Source organism: Siphateles boraxobius, unplaced genomic scaffold, assembly GCF_051911475.1.
Source record: "Siphateles boraxobius isolate OS27281-9 unplaced genomic scaffold, OSU_SipBor_1 54, whole genome shotgun sequence".
Taxonomy (NCBI): Eukaryota; Metazoa; Chordata; class Actinopteri; order Cypriniformes; family Leuciscidae; genus Siphateles; species Siphateles boraxobius.
The window spans coordinates 1,698,290-1,722,436 of NW_027509180.1; the positions used below are offsets into that span (position 1 = coordinate 1,698,290).

At 42.4% G+C, this 24,147-nt stretch overlaps 1 protein-coding gene across 1 annotated transcript in view; it reads right to left on the reverse strand.

Moving 5' to 3' along the window:
* Nucleotides 1–897: 897 nt before the first annotated feature.
* The window catches only part of LOC143714490 (uncharacterized), a 98,910-nt gene continuing 75,660 nt past the window's right edge, over nt 898–24,147 (reverse strand). Inside the window, exons 4-6 of the mRNA XM_077205715.1 lie at nt 2,108–2,227; nt 1,592–1,636; nt 898–1,446 (exon numbers count right to left, since the gene is read on the reverse strand). Of these exons, the coding sequence (XP_077061830.1) occupies nt 1,355–1,446; nt 1,592–1,636; nt 2,108–2,227 (257 nt within the window). The 3' untranslated portion in view covers nt 898–1,354. The remainder of the gene's footprint in view (nt 1,447–1,591; nt 1,637–2,107; nt 2,228–24,147) is intronic.

A 24,147-nucleotide genomic window follows, 5' to 3' on the forward strand; every position in this document is an offset into this window, starting at 1 on the left:
TTCACTGTTATCATCTAACTACTGGAGTACCTCAGGGCTCAGTGCTGGGACTGCTTCTCTTCTCCATCTACATGTCATCACTAGGATCTGTCATTCAGAAACATGTTTTTTTCCCCATCACTGTTATCATCTAACTACTGGAGTGCCTCAAGGCAATTTATTAATGCTCAGCACAAAGTCCAGTCAAGAGGAAGGAGACAGGTGGCGCAGGGACTAGATGGGCAGATCCAGATGACAGGTGCCGAAATGAAGTGAACCCAGTGAAACGTGACGAGTAATCCAGCGAAACCAAAAGACGGAAAACGGACACGGGAACACTGATGCACAAGACTGGAGACGCTGACACAGGATACATGAAACAACGATCTGACAAAGGGAATGAGAAAACGGTGAGTATATATAGAGTGATGAGATAGACTGCAGCTGGTGATGAGATGATGATAATCAGCTGGAGCGGATCAAGTAATGACACTCAGACATGCCCACTACACACGCACTTTCATACAACAACATAAACACAAGACGAGAAGGAAGCAATGAACTCGTATACCGTGACACAACCACTGGATCTTCTCCTCTATACCTCAACTCACTACTTCAGACCGATGCGTCTCCAGAAGCTTGTGTTCTGCAAGTGAACGGTGTCTTATGTGCATCATCTCACAGAGACACAGAATAACTTTCACAGACCTTCACCTGGACTGTTCCTGCTGGAGGAATGACCCAACTCAACCTGAGCTGATGAGGCTTTAACATCTTCAGGAAACGGCTGAAAACACATCTTTATCATCAACACTTGACCCATTAATACTCACACTTACTATTCTGTATTACCATACATTACGAGCTCATGAAGGAGAACAAACATCTCAGGAAAGGAGAAATATTAAACACAACTGCAGAGGTTTATTAAGAATATTAGTATCAATCATACAAAATGAAAAAAATATGCTAAAAACAGGAATGAACAGAGAAGATACAATAATCCTCAGATCAGCTCCATCACACAGAACAGAGAGATTATACAGTCTGAGTCTGTCCATTACTGTATTTAATATTAGATTTAAACCAGTTTACATATGAAGCACAAGAAAAATGCATATAAATGAAAATAAATCCTAATAAAAAGTATAATTTAGAAAAAAAAGTTTTTGCTATTGTAAATATAGTTGCAGATTCGCTCTAAACTCATCAGTGTTTTATTGTAATATTGTAGGCATCTCTATTTTCTCTGGGTGCTTCGATTCCTTCCTCCCTGCAAAATAAAAGCATTGACTGACCTCTCGTGTGTGTTTTTATCATGATTGCAGATTGTTCAGATCAGATGAGTGTGAATCATCAGATTGTGTGCGGCTCAAAACTCACCAGCTCTTCTTGCACAGATGATCTGAAGAAGAATCACAGTAGGAGCAGCAAACACTGCGATCTCAACAATACTCACAATCACTGCAGGAAACATGAGAGGAAGAAGAGAAACTGTACATGACTGAAGTCAAGGGTATTACACTATCAACAGTTATTGATGAAGCATTTACAGACTGACTGATAGTTTAATGTTATAAAGCTGTCAGTATAAATGAACGTGTCGTACCTCTGTATAATAATCCAGCAGTTTCTGATGCTGTATCAGCTGGATCTGTGGATCACGTCTGTTAGTTCAGTTCAACACATAATGCCACATATACACAACATCATCACATAATACTCCAGCTTCACATCACAGAAATGATGAATATGTGCACGAGTCTGTCATCTATTATCTTCTTACTTCAATCTCAAGCTGTCAGGAGGAGAATGACTATCACCATTGACCAAAAATACATATATTTGATGCTTTATTCATTCATAGATATTCATGTTAAGTGAGGTTCTAGCACTCTTGCATTTCTAAGTGTTCATAAACATTAAAATGTGGAATATCTATATATTGACGGCATCTAAACCATACAATGTTTCAAGTATAAAAACATTCAAAAGCTCAAATATTGAGGAATTGCTTTGAGGTTTTAATACTGAGTTGATGAATTATCTGCTGATTTTATTGGTGGGATCAAACCGATGAAGTGAGAGACTGATGATGTGTGACAGTGATCATGTGACCATGAACCTTGTGTAGGAGCTGCTGCTGTAGTTCGGCTTGATTTCTTCTCAGAGTTTGAGCTTCTGACTGGAGTCAGTGTTGTTGAAGCGACTGGAGCTGCAGAAGATGAATGTTCAGGCGCATCATCTGTAGGACATTAACATCATATTTTCATATTGATCATGACATGCAGTGTGTGTTCCATCATCACAGTTTACAGTGGCAGTAGTGGAGACGAGAGATGTTACTGTATCATTTATTCCTGGTTTATATGAGAGTGAAACACAGTTGAGCTGCTGCAAATAAACCTTCAGCTTGAATGAGTGACATAAGCCTTATAATTCCTAAAACTGAACTCCAACATGGTCATACTAGGCTTTAATACACTCGTCTGATCTATGCAATTTATCATGTATGAAATATATTGGTATTTTTAAATTGACCACATAATCATAAACTTACTATGAAGAACATGCAGAAAAAAACGTGCATCAGTTCCTTGTTGTCTGCCATTCACATATTGTCTGCATCTGTAAAATCCATAATCTTCTTCTGTGACGTTCATGATGTTCAGAGAGCAGTCAGACTCCAGACTCAGTCTCTCATGTCTCTCTGTGTCTTTATTCTTTATTCCCAAAGTAATCAGTTCAACTGCTAAATCTCTGAATCCGTTATAGTGGATCCATGTAGTTGATTTGCAGTCAGAAAGAGTTTTATTACAGGACAGAGAGACATTTACACCAGAACTGATGAACACATCATCCACTCCACTGGTGCCTGAAACACAGTATATCTCAGTGATCATTATGATATATATTAATAAATGAATACATATACCAGCATAAAAAGCAGAAGTTTTAAATCATAGTCTTTATTCTAACTTAAAGCAAACAACACACTCTCCAGAATAAACTATCAGTCTTTATCAGAGAGCTGTTCAAATCACTGACACACTCTTAATATTGACACACTCTTAACATGTGAGATGTTTCGTTTTTTTGATACAAGCTTTGAAGCCTCGGTGCCAAACTTCACATCACTAGTTGAAACATGAAGCACAATTGAACCATTAATTACATATTGAAGCACAACATTTTAGACAACTTTCTACCAAAACAACTGGGGAACTTTGTGTTTTTTTTTTAGCAAAACATGTAGCCTCTTCACTCCTCTTCAACATAACTAAATATAGCGCCCGTCACCGAATGTTGACTGTTTGTCCGAGTGAGTGGAGGGGGCGTGGCTTAGCCATAGGTCAATTAGAGTAGAGATCTATGCAATTAATGGTGCTCTCTGTGTGTTAGTTGTGTTGCTATGCAATAATGCTGGAATTTTAATCTAATATATGTTGACTGATTTGGTAAACCGGATTGATAATTAAACTCATGTTTGCATGAGTTTTATATTGGGAATATTCCAGGAAGTGATGGACAGTAATTAACTGTATTGTTTTGTCTTTTAATTATATATGCTTCGATTAGCTTGTGTATGTGTCATAATAGATTGAAACGTGCCTCATGTGTGTCTTTACAGGTATCTGTGGGCTTGACTATACACTCACCTAAATTATTATTAGGAACACCATACTAATACTGTGTTTGACCATCTTTCGCCTTCAGAACTGCCTTAATTCTACGTGGCATTGATTCAACAAGGTGCTGAAAGCATTCTTTAGAAATGTTGGCCCATATTGATAGGATAGCATCTTGCAGTTGATGGAGATTTGTGGGCTGCACATCCAGGGCACAAAGCTCCCGTTCCACCACATCCCAAAGATGCTCTATTGGGTTGAGATCTGGTGACTGTGGGGGCCATTTTAGTACAGTGAACTCATCGCCATGTTCAAGAAACCAATTTGAAATGATTTGAGCTTTGTTACATGGTGCATTATCCTGCTGGAAGTAGCCATCAGAGGATGGGTACATGGTGGCCATAAAGGGATGGATATGCTCAGAAACAATGCTCAGGTAGGCATTTAAACGATGCCCAATTGGCACTAAGGGGCCTAAAGTGTGCCAAGAAAACATCCCCCACACCATTACACCACCACCACCAGCCTGCACAGTGGTAACAAGGCATGATGGATCCATGTTCTCATTCTGTTTACGGCAAATTCTGACTCTACCATCTGAATGTCTCAACAGAAATCGAGACTCATCAGACCAGGCAACATTTTTACAGTCTTCAACTGTCCAATTTTGGTGAGCTCTTGCAAATTGTAGCCTCTTTTTCCTATTTGTAGTGGAGATGAGTGGTACCCGGTGGGGTCTTCTGCTGTTGTAGCCCATCCGCCTCAAGGTTGTGCGTGTTGTGGCTTCACAAATGCTTTGCTGCATACCTCGGTTGTAACGAGTGGTTATTTCAGTCAAAGTTGCTCTTCTATCAGCTTGAATCAGTCGGCCCATTCTCTTCTGACCTCTAGCATCAACAAGGCATTTTCTCCCACAGGACTGCCGCATACTGGATGTTTTTCCCTTTTCACACCATTCTTTGTAAACCCTAGAAATGGTTGTGCGTGAAAATCCCAGTAACTGAGCAGATTGTGAAATACTCAGACCGGCCCGTCTGGCACCAACAACCATGCCACGCTCAAAATTGCTTAAATCACCTTTCTTCCCCATTCTGACATTCAGTTTGGAGTTCAGGAGATTGTTTTGACCAGGAACACACCCCTAAATGCATTGAAGCAACTGCCATGTGATTGATTGATTAGATAATTGCATTAATGAGAAATTGAACAGGTGTTCCTAATAATCCTTTAGGTGAGTGTATATTTGTAAATAAATTGTAAAAGAACTACAAATAACCTTTATCTTTTTTTTCTGGTGGTGTAAAGGAATAAAATGATTCTCCCAGTGCATGTTTAATCATATCTTATTAAATGATTTGTTACTGCATTATTTTATCATGACTTTACTTGCCCAGTCAACACTTTAATCTCAAAGTGATCTCACCATGTGGTCACAGCGTCATCAATGTGAGTCACAGTGAGCTAAAAGTGTAACTCACAGCACTCTCACTGTGTGCTCAAACTGTGACCACAATATGAGCTCATCGCTCTACTTTTTTTATTTATTTGAAAAGATGTTGGATGTCATCCTGTAGAAACATTACTATAATCAATTATATGAAATTATTAACACATATGAAACTCTAAAAGAGATCAGCTGATCAGAGCCCTACATGATGATTATATCGTTATCATCATCATCATCATCATCATCATCATCATCATCATCATCATCATCATCATCATCATCATCACGTAGCTGACATCATCTGATCACATTTACTCTTCCTGTTCTTGCCATAACACACAGTTACAGCAGCCAGAGAAAAACTAACATTAAAACATCAAGAGTTAAACTAAATCAAACACTGATCACCATAATGGTGACATCAAACCAAACTATTATTTTCAATAAATCATCAACATCTAAACCTCTGTTAATCTCAATAAGAGTTAGTAATAAGGGGTTAGTAATAAGTGAAGCTGGTAATGCTGTTCGTGAAGTTGTTTAGTGATGTTGGAGTCTGACATCAAACAAATGTTTAGACGTCAACCCAATTTTCATTTTCAAGCAAAACTTGACGTCCGAGCAGTGTTGGAGTTCATGTCCAATAACATTTCTAGCTGGGATGAGCTCATATTGTGGCCATAACATCAGCACAGTGTGTTCGCTGTGAGTTACACTTTTAGCTCACTGTGACTCACATTGATGATCATATGGAGAGATCACTGTGAGATCAACGTGTGGACTGGGTGAGAGGGCACAGTCATAATTAATTCAATTTTAACTACTTACCAAATTCAGCTTATGATTTATTTTAAACTTACTATCAAATGCACATGATATACTAACACAACAAGTATGCAGCCCAGTTCAGTTGTTGTGTGACTTTTCCAGAAGTCAGAGAACGGAGGTGTAGTCAGGCTATTTCTTATTCCTTCTTAAAGAGGCAGTTTGATTAGGTTTATCCATAAATGTTAATGAATACATTAACTATCAAACATGTACTAACATGTAGTTAAGGCTGCCGTTATTCATGCGTGAATCCATAATGACTCCATCGTAGTTCAGAATAACTCTTCAGTGGTTCATGATCAGGTCGTGCCTTCAATAATTGTTAGTTAATGTTGAATTAAGTATTAATCCAGTTATTAGTACATGATTATTCATATACCCTTATTGTAAAGTGTTAACCCTTTTTCCTCACTTAAAGCAAACAAACACACTCTCCAGAATAAACTATTAGTCTTTATCAGAGAGCTGTTCAAATCACTGACACACTCTTAATATGAAGATAATGCTTCATCATCAGATGTTTGAGTGACACTATGTCCAGTATCAGGAATAATACAGTATGATCTGTGTGTATCAATACACAACTCTGAGATCACAACGTGGATGTGTGCAAGAATAAACTGAGCATGTTCAAATTAACTCTTTCCAGACTAATTCCACTAAATGTCTTTAGAGAAAATACAGATTCCTTTACCTGTGAGAAGTGAAGAGAGAATGATCAGTCCCAGCAGACACAGATCACACTTATCAGACATTTCTGTTTCTGTCAGTCTTCCTCTTCATTATATATAGTTACAGCTCCACCTCTTCCTTATATATAGTTACAGCTCCTCCTCTTCATTATATATAGTTACAGCTCCTCCTCTTCATTATATATAGTTACAGCTCCTCCTCTTCCTTATATATAGTTACAGCTCCTCCTCTTCATTATATATAGTTACAGCTCCTCCTCTTCATTATATATAATTACAGCTCCTCCTCTTCCTTATATATAATGATGTTATTGATTCATTATATATAATGATGACAGCTCCTCCTCTTTATTATAAATAGTTACAGCTCCTCCTCTTCATTATATATAGTTACAGCTCCTCCTCTTCATTATATATGGTTACAGCTCCTCCTCCTCATTATATATAGTTACAGCTCCTCCTCTTCATTATACAGCTCCTCCTCTTCATTATACAGCTCCTCCTCTTCATTATATATAGTTACAGCTCCTCCTCTTCATTATATATAGTTACAGGTCCTCCTCTTCATTATATATAGTTACAGCTCCTTCTCTTCATTATATAGAGTTACAGCTCCTCCTCTTCATTATATATAGTTACAGCTCCTCCTCTTCCTTATATATAGTTACAGCTCCTCCTCTTCATTATATATACTTACAGCTCCTCCTCTTCATTATATATAGTTACAGCTCCTCCTCTTCATTATATAGAGCTACAGCTTCTCCTTTAATCATCATCAGCTCCTCCTTATTAACAGGTTATTAACTTCCTCTCATCTGATCAACTGAGTGTTTAAATCCGCTGCTATATAGTGACACTATACCAGTGTATCTTTGTCCTCTCTGTAGATCGGCTCATATAGACTCTGAACTGTGTACTTTAACACTGAGGATTTTGCTCTGTGGTCTTGAATGGTCTTGACTCCTCCGGTCTTTAGACTATGCGGACCCAGCCGCATTCTGTGACCTCCGCACTGCTGACCTGGCCCTGCGCGCTACGAATGCCACCACCCAAGCCATTGGAAGAGTTATTATGGCTTAATTACTTATGGGTTAATCTGACTGAAATCAAGGACGCGGACAGAACTGCCTTCTGCGATTCACCTTTCTCCACCACTGGCCTCTTCGGCCCTGCAGTAGACGGCTTTGCTGACCAATTCACGGCGGCACAGAAGTTCTCACAGGCAATGCACCACAACCTGCCCAAGCGCTCCGGCCCACAGTGAGTCAGGCTTCTACAGCCGCTACTTCCTTGTTACCTAAAAGGATGGTGGCCTCAGGCCCATCCTAGACCTCAGACATCTGAACAAGGCCCTCATGAGACGGCCGATCAAGATGTTAACTTTGGAACAAATCCTCGCGCTAGTACGCCCAGGGGATTGTTTTTTCTCAGTGGATCTGAAAGATGCATACTTTTATATCCAGATATCCCCCATCACAGACCGTTTTTTAAAGGTTTACGTTCGAGTTTCCTCCCATTCGGGCTGTCCCTGGCCCCACACACTTTTACGAAGTGCAAGGATGCAGTGCTTTCCCCCTGAGTCAGAAGGTGCAATAACAATAGTGAGTGCCTTGCCTTTGGCAAGCACCCACTAATAAGTATGACGAATAACAAATGTGATGCCTTGCCTTTGACAAGCACCACTAATAATAAACAACATTATGGTCAATGGGGAAAATTTTGGCAGCCCCTGCTCCCCAGGGGTGCAACTTTTACACCATTGTGAGGTAAATTCTTACAGAGCCTGTCAGCCTCTTCAAATGTGGTTAACCGCACGTTTCTGCGAAATCCTCGCTCGGAGCTCGCTCGGAGTCGTCAAAGTTTCTCGCAATGTTAAATCTATGGGATTTTTCGGCCGCTTTTTCGCCCCCTAGGGCGAACATCGTACCCCCGATCACTTATAAAATTCATAGCACACCATTCCCGAATAATCTGCACGATTTGATGCCTCATTCTCCAGCTCGTCCACCTCGTCTGAACACACACACACACACAGACACACAAGGCTCGAATGTCAGCGTGGGATTGCGGGTATTTGCGCATAATTGTAAGAATTTCTCCCACTTACAATGCGGCAAATTCCCACAAACATTCATTCACTTCAGCGTGTAGATTGTATGAGTAATTTATTCCACACAGATTATAAAATCAAATCAGTTCTTTCAAAACTTTCTCCGAGATGCAATTCTACAAACAGCTTGTGTGTAACAAAAGTTATTTTTTGCGGATTATATCACTTTACCAGTCAAAAACATGCACAATAGTGTCAAAACTGTGGTCTTGGTAAGTAACCTCTTAAACACAGTCGGTTTCGTCTTAAATAAGCATAACCGCATGTGACAGTGTGACAGACAGTATAATGAACACTAGCTCTTAAAGTGACAGCAGCCGAATGTGTGTCTGTCATTAATGATAGTCAGGACTATCCAGTGTAATTTTACATTTGATTACTTTATTCAGTTTCGGAATACTAGAGTTAGATCTATCAAAAAAAAATTCTTTTCATGTTTATCTTTCTTCTATTGCATTTATTTGTGCTATTTTTCAATTTAATTCAGGATTGAAATCAAGCTTCCTTGTGTTGTGAAAACTCTTAACAAAATTACCCCATTGTAAAAATGCAATGAGTAAGCAAACATTAAGGTGAGATAAATTTAATAAAAATTGTCTAAAAAATGCCCACAGAAGAATAACCTAAGGTTAATAACCGCCCCCCCCCCCCCCCCCCCCCCAGGCCCTGACACACACATATAGACGTGACACATGACCTCTGACCTCACACTCACTTCATATACTCTGTGTCATCATCATCTTCATCTTCATCACACACACACACTCCTCATCCTCACCTCCTGACACACTTCTGCTCATCTTCAATGACTCAGCCAGTAATTTTCCCTTTGGCCGGTGGATTTCGCAGCGTTACGAGTCGCTCTGATATATATATATATATATATATATATATATATATGCTACATATCATCACAGTTCTGAGTTGAAATGTCCGGTTAGTGGTGCTAAAAGATTAATGCTCCATCACGTTTTAAAATAACACACATCTACACTATACCCTAAACCTATCCGATAGTGTTAACAAAAGCAAATGCGACATAAAAACATAAAAACAAAAGTCATATCATGATTCGTCTTTCACGGGATTCGAACCCAAGGTCTTCCAGCTGAGCTACTGAGGGAGCTCAATAAGTTATCATAAATGTGTGTGAAAAAGATTAAAAGTGCTTGCTGTTTTACTGCCTCTAGTCTTCATTTCTTTTAGAAACTGCAGTAATATGTACATATTGATACGTATTTCGCGTTTTGCCAAAATTTTGCCACAGGAATGTTTTTCAAATGAGCCAGTGTTGGCTATATTTATGAATACCTTGGTGTGTCATTATGAAAGTCAGTGTGTGTCATCGGCACCATGCTCTGAAGATACTCAAGATATTTCTTACCTGTAAAAATACAATGAAAAAAAAGAAAAAATATAATGAAAAGAGTGATTAAGGCAGGCGATGATGAAACACAACGAGTCCAAACAAACCTGACTGTGACAGACACAAAACACAACCATTACTGTGGACAGAGAGTCCGGTCCGACTACGGCATGATTGGTATCATTGTTCTCGGTGTGACTCAAGAAATCTGTCAAGACCCGTTTCATTACAAAAGGAAAAAATAAAGATATTATCACTCATCAATCACCATCATCATCACCAGTATTTAAATATTCATCTTCATCTTCGTGTGTGTTTCTACACTTGCGTGACAGTCTCTTTGTGTTGTGGCTTTGAGTTCTAGTATTTTCAGAAGTGTGTCATCGCTGGCTGTGAGAACTCAGTTAGTTTGACCACACTGTTAAACACACACACACACACACACACACACACACACACACACACACACACACACACACACACACACACACACACACACACACACACACACACACACACACACGTGCACACACACACACACACACACAACTGAGATCTTCTCTGAACCCAGTTTAGACGGACCGCTGTGAACTCACACACATTCAGAAACAGTTCCTCTTCTTTCTTAAAGTGTGTTTCTGAAGACAAGAGAAACACAAGAACTAAAACTGACTTCAGACACAGCCTTAGATGAAATCGACTGAAGAGAAAAGAAGACATTCCCGTCTAGCAAACCGTCAGGAATGCTCAGCAAGCTTTCATCAAGACACTTCAGTACGCTCTTAATTTAAACTACTGGTGGTGGTGTTTTACGACATGAAAGTGTTTACGCTTCTTAAAATCAATCATTTTAATTCCCAATTCTACCCTTATTACTAACCAGACTGACTTTATTTCTGCCAGAAAGACTCAGGAGGCGAGATAACGTATGAATAAGGTTTATTTAACAGTTGTGTGCAAAATGCAATGTTAAGATTGTTTGGCGTCGTTCGTAATCCAGATCCGTAGGGAAGAAGACACTCTCAGTTCCCGCCTGAAGATGAAGACAGGATCAGAGCCGAACCCCAAAACAACTGAGGAAACAGTCATAGTCATAGCCTAATGGTAACAGAGTTGGACTGGTGAGCCAAAGGTTGCTGGTTCGATTCCAGTACCGGCAGGAATATGACTGAGGTGTCCTTGAGCAAGGCACCTAACCCCCAATCGCTCCCTGGGCGCCACTCAAGGCTGCCCGCTGCTCCGGGTGTGTGTATCCACGTTTGCAATGTGTGTGTCTTCACTACTCACTACTCTGCTCCTAATGTGTGTGCACTTACTTGGATGGGTTAAATGCAGAGGTCAAATTCCAAGTATGGGTTACCATACTTGGCCATCACGTGTCACTTTCACTTTCACCTTCACTATTAAATCGATACTCACCAGAACCTGAGATATTCAGGCAAAGATAATAGATTATATTATTGAGAAATACAGACATAGGTGTAATAATCTTTAAACAGAGTAACCGTTAGGCCGTTGCCTAGAGTGTTGAGTAAAGACAAGTAAGAGGAGAAGACAGCTTGAGTTAGTGAGTCAGCCTCGATAGGCCGAATGGAAAAAGCAAGATGGATAGACTGAGAAATAAATAAGTAAGAGAAACTGCCACCACAACCAGAAGTGTGTATAGATAGTACGCTTACCTCAGGAGATTTAATATGCAAGGTTTATGACATGCTGTAGCTTTCCTCACGCGTGTTAGTAACAAAGTAATCTTTAGTGTTAGCAAAAGAGGATGTGAGTAATGTGGTTAAGTTTGTAGGTTTGGAGAGAGTAAGTCTGATGTGCATTAATACCGTACGTGATGACCCTTAACTCATGGAGTTAGAAGAGTTGCCTAGGTACAGAATGGGGTAGAATTGGGAATTAAAGTGGTTGATTTTAAGAAGCGTAAACACTTTCATGTCGTAAAACACCACCACAAGTAGTTTGAATTAAGAGAGTACTGAAGTGACTTGATGAAGCTTGCTGAGCATTCCTGACGGTTTGCTAGACGGGAATGGAGAAATATGATATGCAAAACTAAACTGAAAGGGATAGTTCACCCAAAAATGGAAATAAGCCCATGATTTACTCACCCTGAAGCCATCCTAGGTGTATATGACATTCTTCTTTCAGACGAACACAATCAGAGTTATATTAAAAAATGTCCTGGCTCTTCCAAGCATGATAATGGCAGTGAATGGCCGTTTGTCTTTGGAAGTCCATCAAAGTGCATCCATCCATCATTAAAGAGCTCCTCGCGTCTCCGGGGGTTAATAAAGGCCTTCTGAAGTGAAGCGATGCGTTCCTGTAAAAACAATATCAATATTTAAAACTTTATCGACTAAAATAACTAGCTTAAAAAGAGTAACACTTGAACTTGACACACAGCGTAATGCCGGCCATTGACGTCTCTCGCGGTTCTTATATTCAGGGCTGGGAACCGCGTTCATCATTACGGTGTGTGTGTGAATAGTCCCTGAACGTCGAGGGCCTGTTACCGGCTCATACAGGACTGTGCAGGGCGGCTGGAGTTTGTCATGAATGGCTGCTGAGAAACTTTCTGGGATTGCAGAAACTGCTGCGCCAGAGTCCAGCTTGAATTCAGTATTTTGACCATTCAATCTGACTAGTTCAATCCACTCACTCGTCTCTAGTGAACTCACATCTCCCAGGAAAGCAAAGTCTTTCATGCTCTGCTCTTCCGGATCCTGAGTGATGCCATTAACCGTTCAAGCGGACCAACGGCATTCCCCTTCACGCGCAGGACACTCTCTCCTATTGTGTCTCTTTATATTTCTGCATTTTCCACATTCAGACGATCTACGGTCTTTATCCACTTTACTAGGCCTCTTTTGTTTTGGCCAATTCACTTTCTTGTTTGACTGTTGTGGTTTTGAACTGAAAGCATGAACGTCTCCTGCTATTTGCACCTCACGTGAACTTCCACCCAGGATAGACTGAGGTCTCTTCACGGCCGCACTTTGCCTCACTTTAATGGGCTTGACGCAATTCTATAACGCTCAAAGCGCTGTATCCATTTGGGCCATTCACTATTATGGCTGAAATCAAACTCAAATTAGCGACGGCATCAGATGCCGCATACTCGCTGCTTCATCATCCATAGTTCCTCCTATTATTATTCCTGCTGTATCTCACCAGCTCATCTGTCCTCTTTTCTCCGTCTCACACAATCACGGCTTCTCCGATCTCCACTTTAATCTCCGTTTTCTGTCCACGCACACACTCTCTCCCGAGAGTTAATGCTGAGTGTAACTGCTGATATGCTGTAACTAACAGTTAACTGGTTTTTCTAAACTTCTGACACCATGTTATGTTAGCGGATAGCATGAGACGGACACAGGGAGTAACATAGACATAATAAGTATTTATTATGTCTATGGGGAGTAACATATCATAACAAGCTTTACTTCCTGTCCGTTCACCATTTAAATGTGTCCGGGTAACACCAGACCTTAAACAATTATTTCCTTTTCAGAAGACTGAGGTATTGGAGTCTGGAGCATAACACAGAGATGATCATCTTCACTGAACATCACTGAACCACGAACTCTAGCTCAGTGTGTGTAATGCCCAAACACACAAGGCCACGATCGTTACCATCGACAGGTGACGTGCCAAGGTACTTACCCCTGAAAGGCAGTGTATCCCCGGTCGCGGGAGCGTGGGAGCATTCAGCAGAATGTGTGCCATTGGTTTGACCAAGGTAAATGAAACGACAATACGTGAATTGTTAAAGTTATCATTTTACTATTGTTGTTTTATCAACGAGGTTTAGCAAAGACAGCTATCACGTGGCCCATCTATCAAAATTCATTATTTTATTCTTCTGAAGGCTAACGATCGAACTTCATTGCACTGAATGTCAATGTCATACACAAAAAGTTATTGTACAGATGATGCCTGTCATCAAGTGCTTTATTTTGGGAATACTTTACATCATGTCAGGCCCGGATTGGCCATCTGGCAATTCTGGCACATGCCAGAAGGGCCGGTGTTATTTTCTATTGTTTTGGGCCAAGCTGACCACGTTGCTTTCCTTGATCATTTCAAATTCAATTCCCGCTACTTTTTCCCTTGCTTTTTCCCTCTTCCTCGCTATGTTCCTCGCGCTCGCGTCCGCGCCGCTGCTACTGTCTTCTTCTTCTTCTTCTTCGATAGTAGCCTAAGCTACTGTCTGTATACTGCCACCTGCTTTACTGGAGGTCTAGCACCCAAGTGCAAGCCGCCACTTCACAGACACAGATAGCTGCGTGTTCTGAGTTAACACAATCAGAGCGTAAAAATACGGGATATTTACGGGAAAATACTAAAACGGGAAGACAGCGGGAAAAGAGCTAAAATAGTGAGAAACCCGGAAAAAACGAGATGGGCAGGCCCATATTTATAGGGGGGTTTCTCCCCCTAGCTACTGGCAAGTGATATTGCAGGACGTGCATGAGGACGTGATAGGCAGAGGCCCTCCCCTCTGCCCAAAGTAATATGCTCCACGTCAAGAGTACGCAACCAAAAGCGGGGAAAGAGTAAAACAAATCTTGCTAGCATGTCAGTGGCCGATCATTGAAAGGGTAGCGGAGAAGAGCGCGCTAATGCAACGGCTGCTGATTTAATAAGGTAAGTCATGCTTCTTTTTATCATATATATTCTATTGTGGTTTGGTCATGGTGCTTTTTCTTTATTAAGCAGTTGTGTTGTGTGCGTCGGGCCGCCGTGCCATGCTCGTATGTGCGTGTGTTTTTGGCCGCTGTGCCATACTCGTGTGTATGTGTGTTTTTTGGCCGCTGTGCCATGCTCGTGCTGTGAATGTGTATGGACTAAGGTCTATGCGCCTCAGTCTTATATCCTGACGTGTATGCCTATGAAAGTCATTGCTGCCTTGTATGGTGTGTCTCAGTGGGAAAAAAATTCAGATTCTGGGGATGTTTTTTTAACGTCATCAATTAGTTGGGCCGGTGAAAACCACAAATGCAAGGGCCGAATTTTGGTCCCAGTCCGGCCCTGCATCATGTCTAATAACAGCAGTGAATATGGACATTTCTTGTTTCCTGACAAAAGTTGTAGTGGGATACAGATTTTTTCAGACTCTATTTTCGACCTGCCAAAATATGTATCCCCCCTCTAAAATCTACAGATAATGGCCTATCATCAAGTGTTTAATTTAGTGAATACTTTACATCATGCAGTGAATAGTGAAGACAACTAGTAAGATCATAGGAACTGCACTCCCACCAATCTATGACATCTACAATGCTCAGTGTATTTGGAGGGTCGTCAGCATCAGGAAGGACTCCACACACCCACTTCACCATTCTACCCACTGGCAGGAAGTACCAGAGCATCCGCGCTAACACCACCAGACTATGAAACGGTTTCAGTTTCTCCTCAACACTAAACACTAAAGCTCCTGCAAAATTAACATCAAACACTTCCACACACCAGGGGCCCGTTCTTCGTACGTTGCTTAAAACATCCGAGATCAAACGAGACATCCAAGATAATATCATCGTGCCTATCATGATCCGGCTAATTAGGTTCTTCAAACACTCCTGCCGGTTACGATTAGTATAGCTGGATTAAGTTATCTGAGATAATTGCGCGTTCATGCGCTGGGTTAAAAGGGGATATGTATCGATAGTAGAAACATTGATCAGCAACGCTGCTATTGGCTGCTCACCGTGGCCAAAGAGCGCGCTCAGTTTTTTTCTCCACAGAAGAGCAAGAGTTATTGCTTGAAGGATATGCTGAATTTGAAAACTTAATTAAAACGCCAGGGAACACCTCAAAGTGTGCAAAAGCCAAGAGAGAGGGCTGGCAAAAAGTAGCAGACAAATTAAGTTTGTAGTGACATGTTTTTATCACTTATTACAGTATATATATTTATATTTTAATAATTTCTAAATAATGAATAACTTTGTTCATTGTAATGTCAGAGTCACCACCCACTACTAGAACATAGGAACAAGTAAAAGTGAAGTACTAGAATATTCTACATTATAGTAATTTGGACTACTTATACTAGTCTCTTTTAAAAAGGCACTGTTAATAAATGTTTGCCTGTTTATAAAAGCAACCAAGAAAAAGGCTGAGAAATAAAAATAAAATAAAAACAAACAGGTGGTGGTCCTGCACTCCCACATTATACCCAGGCAGAAGAGCTGGCCCTTGGGTTAAATGTGAACCTTGTAGAGGGTATCCCTGGGTTCAGCTCCTCCTCAGACCCATAGCCAGGAGCAGCAACACCTTCACTGCTGGTAAATGAACTTTAAATGATCCTAGTACACTGTAAAATAATTTGTTGCTGCATTAAATTAAGTAAGCCTATAATCCAAATGGCTGTCCAGTCATATCAGCTGTTAAACCTAGTAATGAATTGCTTTGACTTGTGAAAGTCTACATGTGTGACTGTGAAACTACATAGTTAATGTAAAAAAAATATGTTGCCATGAGTTATTGATCACATTTCCCCCCAGTGTACCTCATTGTAATGCAATTGTGTTTTCCTCTTTTGTGCAGTTTTAAACAATACACCAACACTTTTATGTGTACCCAAGCAAGTGGCTGAAGCATGTGCAGTAAGACTTTTTCTACCGTTACATCAAAAGGGAAGAAAGTACAACACTTTGTAATGCCCATTTTCCCCCCAATGCACAGGACAGTGAAGAAACCCTCTCAGGTATCTTTAAGTGGATAAATAACTTTACTTAATTTACACTTGAGTAGGCCCTACCTATTATTTCTGAATGCAATATGAGTTGCAGGAGTCCACATCTACTAAAGAGTCTGCACAAAGCAGTGATGCAGAGGTGGGCAGTGTTGTACTTTTCCTTTTAATTTTTGATGCATAAGCCATGTGTTGACAGGTTTACCCCTAGAAAACAGAATATTTTGAAAATACTTGAAAACTTAAAGAAAAAAAAACTGGCACTAGAGATAGAGTTGCTTCATAGGAACTTCAGAGTAAGTGCTAATATATTATTTCACACAGAGTACAATATATATTATTTGCAGGCAAAAGGTGACTTGATCACTGGCTTTTCTTTACAAAGAACAATTAAAATAAAACTCAAAGAACTAAGCATATTTGTCTTGTCTTTTATTAAACATTAATGAAATGTTTTCTATTTTTTCTGATGGTGCAATGGTGTGTAATATGGCCCATGCCATGTCACAGGCCCTGTCAGGTGCAACCCTCAGACTTTTCAGATACTTTAGTTGGCTGAAGTTCACTTCATTGTGTGCCCTTGTCCTGGCTAGAGCTGCATTGTAACTGGTATGGGGTTTGGGTCAGGGAATGGGGTCATAAAACACCTGTCTCCAAGCAGGATCCTGCTGTAATCACCTGTTTAATGGAAAAATTCAGTTCTGTTAGGATAAGCATACGTGTATGTAATACAGTGAGCTTGATATTTATATTTTTCCTTACCACGTTCAAATAATGTGCATAAATCTCTGAAAATTCTTGAGTCATGCACAGATCCTGGCCATATTTGTGATATGGAACATAGTTGTTATGGCACAGAGAATAGCGGAGACAATAGCAAGTAAACTCAGCTTATTGACCAATAAAGGCTTATTGAGTAAGGCAAATGGATGAACACGGGAACAGTCCCAGAGAGAGTAAAGGTGTCAATCAATGAACACAGGAACAGTCTCAGAACTAACAGATGGATTCCTTGGTGACGCAGGCATGCAGGTAGGCAACCCAATCCTCGAGACGGTGAGGGAGAGAAGTAATCCAGGGAAGTCAGGCGAGTACCGACAGAGACTCACGAGGGCAGACAGATGACATCAGCGAACTCCACAAACACACGAAACCACAGGCAGGAACACGGAGACACGAGAGGGATCAGACACCAGGACCGGGAACATCCAACAACGATCTGACAAACACAAGACGAAAGACTAAGTGCTTAAATAGGAACCGCTGATCTGTCACAGCTGGCACTGATGATAATCAGGGACTGATCAGCGGCTCCGCCCACGTGATACAAAAACACAGCATCAGAACGAGTCAGTGAATGTGTGAACCGTGACAGTACCCCTCCCCCTAAGAGGGACCTACCTGTCGATTGTAATCATCAATAAGGGATTGATCCAGGATGTCCCTAGCAGGAACCCAACTTCTCTCCTCCGGACCGTAACCCTCCCAGTCCACCAAATACTGGAATCCGCGTCCCCTCCGTCTCGAGTCCAGAATACGGTTCACCGAATAAGTGGGTTCCCCATCTACGAGTCGCTGCGGTGGGGGAACCGGGGCTGGCGGGTTAAGGGGAGAACGAAATACGGGCTTTAATTTGGAAACATGGAACACGGGATGAATTCTCCTGTTCGCAGGAGGAAGTTTGAGGCGGGCTGTCACCGGACTAAGGATCTTGCTAACAGTGAATGGGCCAATGAATTTGGGAGCTAATTTATTAAATACGGAGCGGAATGTTCTTGGTAGAAAGCCACACTTTTTGACCGACGACGTATACGGGAGGTCTTGACCGGTGCCGATCGGCCTTAACCTTGGTGTGCGCCCTCACCTGGAGACGAGGCTCACGGGCTCTGGTCCAGGTGCGGTGACACCTCTGGATAAATGCGTGAGCGGAGGGGACCGCGACCTCGGATTCCAGGTTAGAAAAAATTGGTGGGTGGTAACCTAAGCTACACTCAAACGGAGATAGGCCCGTGGATGACACTGGAAAGGAGTTATGAGCGTACTCAACCATTGAAAGATTGTTGGCTCCAGGAGGAAGGATTCTTAGACACCAAACATCTCAACATTCTCTCTAAATCTTGGTTGGCTCTCTCGGTTTGGCCATTGCTCTGGGGATGATAACCCGAAGACAGACTTACCTTCGCTCCCAGTAATTTACAAAACTCCCCCCAACAAATTGGGGCCCCCTGTCAGAGACCACGTCCATCGGGAGGCCATGTAAGCGAAAGACGTGATCTATGACAGCTACCGCTGTGCCTTGGCAGAGGGTAATTTGGGCAAGGGGATGAAATGAGCCGCCTTCGAGAACCGGTCCACTACGGTCAAAACGACCGTCTTACCATGGGAGGGGGGGAGGGCGGTGAAAAAATCTAGCGCAATGTGAGACCAGGGTCTCAAAGGGACCGACAGCAGTTGGAGTAACCCATCTGGGGGTCGATTGGAAGTCTTACCAGTGGCACAATTCGAGCAAGCCAAAACAAAATTCCGAATGTCGCGAGCCATTAATGGCCACCAGAATCGTTGCTTGACCAAAAAACTGGTGCGGTTAACTCCTGGATGACAATCCACATTGGAACAATGACCCCATCGAATAACGTTGGACCGTAACCCCTCTGGCACAAATAATCGACTCGGTGGACAACCGGGCGGAGGCGTTACCCCTTCTAAGGCCGTCTTGACCTTTCGATTCAACCTCACATGTGAGTGTGGAGATAACTAGCTTCTCGGGTAAAATGCACTCGGGAGTAACCGGGCGTTCGGATTGGTCAAAAATACGAGATAAGGAATCGGGTTTAATGTTTTTGGAACCCGGGCGGTACGATAAAGAAAAATCAAAACGTCCGAAAAAAAGTGCCCACCGAGCCTGCCTGGAGTTGAGTCTTTTAGCAGATCTAATGTATTTTAGATTCTTATGATCGGTTCAAACGATAAAAGGTACCCCCGACCCTTCCAACCAATGGCGCCACTCCTCCAGTGCTAATTTGACTGCCAACAACTCTCTATTACCAATGTCATAGTTACGTTCGGCAGGAGATAAACGATGAAACAAAAACGCGCAAGGGTGCATCTTGTCGTCTGTGGAGGAGCGTTGAGATAGAACTGCACCTACCCCCACCTCTGACGCGTTGACCCCCACCTCTGACGCGTCGACCTCCACCACGAACAGACGTGACGGATCAGGGGCGATAAGGATAGGAGCTGAACTGAAGTAGCTCTTGAGGTTGGCGAATACAGCTTCCGCTGTATCGGACCACCTGAACGTCGTTCTGGGGGAGGTCAAGGCAGTCAGAGGAGCGGCTAGTTGGCTGAAGTTGCGAATAAAACGCCGATAAAAATTGGCAAACCCCAGAAACCTCTTTAGGGCCTTAAGGGAATCTGGACTTGGCCAATCCATCACAGCCTTAACCTTGTCAGGATCCATACGCACCCCTCAGACGAGATGATGTAACCTAGGAAAGGAACAAACTGTGCATGAAAAGCGCATTTCTCCGCCTTGACAAAAAGCCCATTCTCTAGCAACCTCTGAAGCACTCGTCTGATGTGCTGAACGTGTTCCTGGAGAGACGAAGAAAAAATCAATATGTCATCCAGGTAGACATAGATGAATTGGTCAACCATGTCTCTCAGCACGTCATTGACGAGTGCCTGGAAAACCGCTGGGGAGTTGGACAGTCCGAACGGCATGACCAAATATTCAAAGTTATCCCTGGGGGTGTTAAACGCGGTTTTCCATTCATCCCCCTTCTTGATGCGGACCAAATGATAAGCATTACGTAAATCCAATTTTGTGAAGACTGATGCTCCCTGTAACCGCTCGAAAGCTGAAGACATCAACGGCAAAGGATAAGTATTCTTTACCGTGATGTTATTCAGCCCTCGGTAATCAATACACGGTCGCAGGGAACCATCCTTCTTCCCCACAAAAAAGAACCCCGCCCCCGCTGGAGAAGAAGAAGGACGGATGAACTCGGATGCCAGAGAATCAGAAATGTATTTCTCCATGGCCTCCCTCTCAGGAACTGAAAGAGAGTATAACTTGCCCTTAGGCGGAGACGTTAGACCAGGTGGCAGAAGATCTATTGCACAGTCATAGGGACGATGCGGAGGGAGAGTATCCCCTTCTTTACTGCCGAGCCCTGTCTTTTACCGGACACTGGTTGAGACAGTGACCCGCTCCACCACAGAAGAGGCATAAACCACGGGACCTCCTTCTCTCCCTCTCCTCCCGGGAGAGCCGAGCTCGACCCACCTGCGTCGACGGGGCTGACCGTATCACAACCGCTGGCCTGGGGGTTTCCGAAAGTCCTGGGGCCCGAGACAGTGCGAGTGCGTTGCTCCAGACGATGTAGGCGAGCGTCCACTCGCAGGGCCAGCTCAATCAGTCCATCGAGATCCGTAGGCAGGTCCAGGGTATAGATCTCCCGGTGGATACGGTCAGCCAGCCCATGCAGGAACATATCCCACTGCGCCTCCTCGTTCCAGCGGCACTCAGCGGCAAGGGTGCGAAATTCAATGGAGTAATCGGCAACGGGTCGGTCCCCCTGGTGAAGGTCTGCGAGTTGTCGTGCAGCTTCCTTACCGGCGACCGCCCGATCAAACACACTCCTCATTTCTTGTGAGAGTGCCTGGAACGAGGAACAGCATGGTCGTTGGTTCTCCCACACCATCGTCCCCCACAAAGCCGCACGTCCAGTCAACAAGGTTAGTACGAAAGCCACCTTCGCATCCTCAGTGGAGAAAGTCAGAGGCTGTAGGGCAAAAAACATCGAACATTTAGTCAGGAAGGCTCGACAGTAATTGGCCTCACCCGAATAGCTCTCAGGGGTGGGTAAACGCGGCTCCTGTTGACGACCGGCTGGAGGAGGGGGGGGGGGGGGGCGGTGGAGTTGGCGCAGTGGGTATGGCAAGGTGTTGAATCTGCTGGGTGAGCTCGGATACCTGCGCCACCAATGCTTGAACCGCCCGGCCGGTTATGGCGAGATTCTCCTCCTGCTGATCCATACGAGACATGTTGCGGGCGAGAAACTCAGAAAGTTCAGGTGTCCTTGCTGCCTCCATGTTGGTCAGATCGTTCTGTTATGGCACAGAGAATAGCGGAGACAATAGCAAGTAAACTCAGTTTATTGACCAATAAACAGTAAGGCAAATGGATGAACACGGGAACAGTCCCAGAGAGAGTAAAGGTGTCGATCAATGAACACAGGAACAGTCTCAGAACTCTGGCGAAGCAAACAGATGGATTCCTTGGTGACGCAGGCATGCAGGTAGGCAACCCAATCCTCGAGACGGTGAGGGAGAGAAGTAATCCAGGGAAGTCAGGCGAGTACCGACAGAGACTCACGAGGGCAGACAGATGACATCAGCGAACTCCACAAACACACGAATGCACAGGCAGGAACACGGAGACACGAGAGGGATCAGACACCAGGACCGGGAACATCCAACAACGATCTGACAAGCACAAGACGAAAGACTAAGTGCTTAAATAGGAACCGCTGATCAGTCACAGCTGGCACTGATGATAATCAGGGACTGATCAGCGGCTCCGCCCACGTGATACAAAAACACAGCATCAGAACGAGTCATTGAATGTGTGAACCGTGACAATAGTCACACACCATCTAAGAGATTTTAGTCAGTCAACTGCCTTTTTAAAATTTGATATAATGCTAATCTGGATAAGAATCGCAATAGTAACTTGCCTGCACTGTTATTAAAGCCCGACTCTGACGAGTTGAACATTTATGCGTTTCCAACAAATTAATGATGTAAACGACATCCTCACGAGTCATGAGAAAAATGATATCTCTCAAAAAGTACACTATCGCGCTGCGCTAAAAGACTTCCCGTATCAGCTCCGGTTAAAAAGCCGCGATCTAATCTAAAAGTTAACATGAAATAAGCCGCTCGCAAGCAGGTTCAAGCTAGCGCACCTGTTGCTATGACAGCAAGTCCAGGATGAGCGTCGAAGAACCAAACAATCCAAGATCATGCCAAATCGCCAACAATCAAATCCAGCTAACTGAGTTAGCGACGTACGAAGAACAGGCCCCTGTTAAGTTAGTCTTGATCGGTTCTCGATTATGGTCTTGTTATTTGTCTGTTAATGTTACTTTGCTTCTTGTGAGTGTTCCTGCCCGTCATCCTGCCTATATGTACCTGTGAGAGTTATTTTAGTAAACTGTTTGAATTGAAGCCTTTGATTCAGCCTTCTCCTTCAACCCGCACACAACACCGTGACAAATACAAGAAAATTCTTAATAACTTTATCACAAAAAATAATTTATTTCACATTTCTTAAGTTTGATTTACCCAACTCAAATCTGCCTCAGGCCCTTCTGATCCACAGAAGTGACATATCAGTCAGGTCATCTTAGAAACAAAAAAAAAAAAAGAGTATGCATCTATAATTCATTATTTTTCACACATGATGTAAAGTATTCACAAGTATTTCCTGACAAAAGTTGTAGTGTGATACAGATTTTTTCAGACCGTATTTTCGACCTGCCAAACTATGTATCCCCCCTCTAAAATCTACATATAATGGCCTATCATCAAGTGTTTTATTTTGTTATTAGACATGATGTAAAGTATTCCCAAAATAAAACACTTGATGATAGGCCATTATCTGTAGATTTTAGAGGGGGGATACATATTTTGGCAGGTTGAAAATACGGTCTGAAAAAATCTTTATCCCACTACAACTTTTGTCAGGAAACAAGAAATGTCCATATTCACTGCTGTTATTAGACATGATGTAAAGTATTCCCAAAATAAAACACTTGATGACAGGCATCATCTGTACAATCACTTTTTGTGTATGACATTGACCAGCCTACTATTTAAGTGCAATGCATTTTTAAATCATTTTGATAATAATTAACCATGGAAAGGGGGTTTCAGAACAATTTAAAATCCAAAGGCTGTTTGCTTTATGATTGAAACGGTATGGTCGTCTTGGTTTTTGAGTAACTAGACATTCTCAATTCAGTGCAATGAAGATCGATCGTTAGCCTTCAGAAGAATAAAATAATTAATTTTGATAGATGGGCCACGTGATAGCTGTCTTTGCTAAGCCTCGTTGATTTAACAACAATAGTAAAACGATAACTTAAACAATTCACGTATTATCGTTTCATTTACCTTGGTCAAACCAATGGCACACATTCTGCTGAATCCGGGGATACACTTCCTTTCAGGGGTAAGTACCTTGGCACGACACCGGCGCCAGGAAACCACCGCATCCAGAAACACACGGGAGGAACGACATCTTGAAACAGACGCAGTGTCACACGTGTATAATGCTCTTTCAGGGAACTTTATCTCTCTGTATAGCGCTGAAGCACACAGGGGA